Source organism: Puntigrus tetrazona, chromosome 1 (assembly GCF_018831695.1).
Source record: "Puntigrus tetrazona isolate hp1 chromosome 1, ASM1883169v1, whole genome shotgun sequence".
NCBI classification, from domain to species: Eukaryota; Metazoa; Chordata; class Actinopteri; order Cypriniformes; family Cyprinidae; genus Puntigrus; species Puntigrus tetrazona.
In genome coordinates, this window is record NC_056699.1 from 25,478,316 (window position 1) to 25,483,315 (window position 5,000).

At 37.4% G+C, this 5,000-nt stretch overlaps 1 protein-coding gene across 2 annotated transcripts in view; it reads left to right on the forward strand.

Annotated features, from left to right (window-relative positions):
- meis1a (Meis homeobox 1 a) overlaps nucleotides 1-5,000 on the forward strand; it is a 24,459-nt gene that overhangs the window by 8,795 nt on the left and 10,664 nt on the right. For both annotated transcript variants that reach the window (XM_043249137.1, XM_043249127.1), the window contains exon 8: nucleotides 618-763. In XM_043249137.1, the coding sequence (XP_043105072.1) occupies nucleotides 618-763 (146 nt within the window). The remainder of the gene's footprint in view (nucleotides 1-617; nucleotides 764-5,000) is intronic.

Genomic DNA, 5,000 nt, shown 5'->3' on the forward strand with positions numbered 1-5,000 from the left:
GTCATCTTTTTTTATGTCAGTTTTCTTGTTTTTTTTTTTTAAAAATGCTCAGTTTTATTCTAAGTGCCTTCTTTGCACGTGAAAAGAGATAACAAAAACTAATTTTGAACATCACTAAATTCATTTATGCCAACAAAACGAAATGAATTGTTTTGGCGTCTGACATCAGAAAGTTGCAACAACTTCCTAATAAATGGTCATTTTCTCAAAGGAGTATATTTATAGCTCTGAAAAAATGACTGTTACAGTACAAAAGGAGAATTTGGCTCCTCGAGGTACGAAACCTTAAATGAAACGAACTGCTAACAAAACACACGAGAGCTTTTGAAACCGTATCAAACGGCGTGATTAAAAACGAATGTGATCCTACCGTTGCGATTATGATCTCAAATTATGATGAATGCAAACGAACAAAGTACTTGAGATGTACTTTAATAGTGAAAAATAAACATCAAAGTTAATATTAAGCTTTTATATGCGGTCGAAGGTTTCTGAGACGCTGAAACCCCTTTGAAATGGCGTCTAAAATGTTTTACGAAGGAATGAAAACTAATGCAGCCGCAAAGAATATTATCTCACGTCTGTTAATGCTGTCTGATTGCTTTCTTTTTCCCCAGGTGACTTTCTGGATCAGAGCGTCGCGTCTCCGAGCACAGGAGAGGAGGAAGACCCCGATAAAGAGAGGAAGAACAACAAGAAAAGGGGCATTTTTCCCAAAGTGGCAACCAACATCATGAGGGCATGGCTGTTCCAGCATCTCACGGTAAAACACCTCTCTGCTTTCCCCATGGCAAAAATACCCACAATAAAAATAATAAAAGGTCACGTATGCAGTATAAATATGAATGACAGAATAATGGTGCTCAGATATATTAATATTACGTGCACTGCTAGCTATCACGTAAGCTAAAGCTAACTTAATCCGAAGGTCGTCAATGCCGACATATACACCTATAAAACAGCTTACAGATGCTCAGAAGAAGATAAAAAGCTCGTGTGGCGTGTCCGTACCTGCACGCTTACATTATTTCAAGCTCAGTGACGCTCCCACAATGCCTAGAGGCTAGTTAGTGCACACACACACACACACATGCGCTAATGACCGGTGTAACGATATATTGGGATGAAACACAGGCAGGGTTTCCTTACTCTTGTCGTGTGTAAAGTGTGATAACGGTTTCCATGGTAAAGTGGGCGGGCACGACTCCCTCAAGCTTCGAAAATGTAATCAGTGATATTGCTTTCAGAGAACCGAGCGGACGTCTCTGCAGCCTTGTTTTCCTTCTCTCTCATTCGGAAACTTGTTGTATCTCCTTCCAAACAAATAGGCGCTCACACTGCCTCATAAACACTAGCTCATATGCGTCCCACATAAAGGCTGTGATTTAGATTGGGTAATTAGTGGGTAGTTTGTTGCCTTCTTGACAGCAGATGTGAAGCAGCAGAACACAAGGCTGCCTGAGCAACCAACATTAAGGAAGGAAGGATTGCAGAGAGGGTTGTTTTTTTTTTTTTTTTTGCTTTCAGATTTCTTTTTATTCTTTTGTATTTTTATTATCGGTTGGAGTCACGAGAGGACAGGAATTTGCTGAACATGTGTTAACCACTAATCGCTGCATACATCTTTTATCAAAATATACGGTTTAAATGCTTTAAAAAAAATATATATTTATTAAATAGAAAAATAAAATTATATATATATATATATATATATATATATTTTATATATATATATTTATAAATATATATATATATATATATATATATATATATATATTTAAAAATATATATTTATAAAAAAAAAAATATATATATATATATATATATATATATATATATATATATATATATATATATATATATATATTCAGTAAGGATGCAATAAATTCTTCAAAAATGGCAGCAAAAACTTTTCTGAAGAATCATGTGACTCTGAAGACTGGAGTAATGAAGCTGAAAATCCAGCTTTCCATCACAGGAATTAATTACATTTTAACATAAATTCTTGTAGAAAATAAGTATTTTAAATTGTAATAATATTTCACAAATCACTGTTCTCTCCCTTGTTTTACTGACTTCTTTCATAAAAAAAAATCCCAAACCGATCCCAAACCTTTGAACAGCAAAGAAAGTTAGATACTTATTTTTTTTTTTTTTTACGAAATTGGCAGAATCATAAATATCCTTCAAAGAGGAGTCAATCCCACATGGACAAGCTGGAAAAAAAATCTATCCAAGATGGTGAATAAAATGCACGAAGTGTTAATATATTTATAACTATTTCAATGTGGACTTTTAAAATTTCGCTTTGCATGTTTTGCATCAAATGATTATTTGGGCTATTGTGTGATTTATCAACGGCGCCAGACCATTCGTTTACATGAGACGAAAGTACGGCCCTAAACCAATACATGAGTTAATGTGACAGTAATCGCTTAACACTATTGTACGGATGTGTTGTAGTTTTTTCACAAACACCTAAACATACTTGATTTGGAGACTGTGGGTTGCAGACGCGAGGGCTTTCCTTCAGGCGCCGAATAAGGTGGTTAGCACGCAGATAGATGGCATTACAACATTCCCTGAGATCATTAGGGGGTCAAAGGTCGTGGGTGTAAAAGAGCGCCCCCCCCCAACCATTATTCCCGTACAGTTGCCTGATCCGTCCAGCACCGGCAGCCCCGCAAACGCCGCGCTGTTTGAAGCTCGGAAACACGAGGAGCGCACGCTAAACCCGCCCCGCCTGTTCCCAGGCTCTGATCATTTTCGATCCCGGCGTTCGTGTTTGTCAGCGGTAAACGTGATTTCGCCAGACCTCCGCTCGCTGATTACCCTTTAATTCCGCTTGCAGCGCAGACCAAAGGAATCGTTCACCCAGTCATTATTTTCTGCGCTCTTACTGTTGCTCAAGACCCACATGCTGTCATTTCTTCATAATGCATGAGTCACTTCGACTGCTTTTTACTGCGCTTTCCCCCTTTTTTTTCGGTTTTGGACGGTTCGTTGTCGCTTGAGAAAGAGTTGCATTAAGTTTTGTGCAGAATGCCACAATATTCGATTTGACCAAATACCTGTACACTGCAGAGATCCTCTTATAATCTTGAAAATAAAGGTTCGTTTTTGGCGTCTATGGTTCTGTGAAGAACCTTGAACATCCGCGGAACCTTTAAAGCGTGCAAAATGTTCTTTCGATTTGTATGGTGTTCTTCAAAATGGTTCTCTTGCAAAAACACCCTTTATTTGTAAGTGCGTGGGCTGCATTTATTTGGTCAAAAATACAGAAAAGCTATTAAAACTGTATAAACATTATTGCGGTTTCTAATATAGGTTTTCTATTTTAAAGTACTTTAAAATAGAATTTATTTCTGCGATGCAGTGCTGTATTTTCAGCATAATTACTCCAGTTTAATTTATCCTTGCTGAATAAAATTATTAATTCATAAAAAAAATATACTGAACGTTTGACTGTATATTGTAACATTTGTATTTGAATAAACACGGTTTTTACATTCTATTTTCTATTTTAAGAATTCTGAAAAAAGTATCATAAAACCCCCAAAATATTAAGCATAATATTTATCATAAATTAACATATTTGAATGATTTCTGAAGGATCATGTGACACCGAAGACTTAAACAATGATGCTTATAATTCAGTTTTGCATGACAGGAATAAATTACATTTTGCAATATATTATAAAAAGAAAACTTTTTTTTAAATTGCAATAATATTTCGCAAAACGATTTTTTCGATCAAACAGAAACGGCCTTGATGAGCATAATAAACTTGTTTAAAAACATAAAAATTATATATATATATATATATATATATATATATATATGTATAAAAAAATTTAAAAATAGCCACAAACCGTATTTTCCTCCACGCAAGTTTTTTTTATTATTATTTTTTTTTCCCACAAATCATGGCAGGTTTTCTGATGATAAAGTGATAATACAGCTACAAATCCCAGATATTTAGTGAGAAAATTAGGCGCTACATTTGGAATCAGCCGAGCAAAATGAATGAGAAACAAGTACTGGATTTCATTCAGTTATTTTTTTACGTCTCTCTATATTTCGCTTCTTTAACATCCACCTGCAAGCAACAGTGGCTTTTGTTTCGTGCTTTATTTATATTTCTATGCTGCTCACGCTACCGTTTAAGCCGCTTTCTCCACAGCCGCAGTTTTCCTTTGAAGCGCCGGAGCATTTGGTTGTAATGAGAGCGCCGCAATTAGCGCCAGCCCCCAAAAAAATGAGGAGCGGAGGGCCGCGGCGGGGGCGGGGCGGGGGCCCCCCCCCGGGGTCTCTCCAGGGTCGAGCTCGCTGTTATCAAAACACCATCCATTACGGCTCTGACAGCTCCTCCCGGGGACCCGGCTCTGCTAGACCCACGGGGAATTTCCGTCCTTGCCCGCGAAAAGAAAGGGATGCGGAAAAGAAAAAAAAAAACGCTGGGGAGAATGAAAGAAAGGAGAGGTGATTCATCACGGCCAGGGTTTTTTTTTTTGGGGTAAACGCAGAGGGGAGGGAGGACGAGAGATGAAACGGAGAGCCTCGCTTTGGGATGCGCCGCAAAGTTAATGAAAATCACAGTCGGCCTGCTGGGTCTTTGCAGGAACATCTTTTTAAAATGAAAATCGGTTTTATGCAGTGTCGGAGAAGCTACTTTAAAACTAGCGTGCCAAGTAACAGGCTACTCGCAATTTAGAGCGTAGCTGCCGTACAGCTTTCAGAGAAAGCAGTTCGCTACACTGCCGGTTAATATCTGTAAAGCCGTATTTATAGGCCACATTTTTATTGTGTTCGTGAGCTGCTAGTTTGTGTTAGTTATTTTTTAACCTAAAAAAACAGCAACTGTACTTTGATTGCGATTTATTGCTATTCGCAGTGATAAACTTTATTTAGTTACGTGTTTTTGCGGTAAAACCTTTACGGTATGGTTCATTAGTTAACGCGGACTAATAATGAACGATGCTTCCTTAATGCTCATTTCA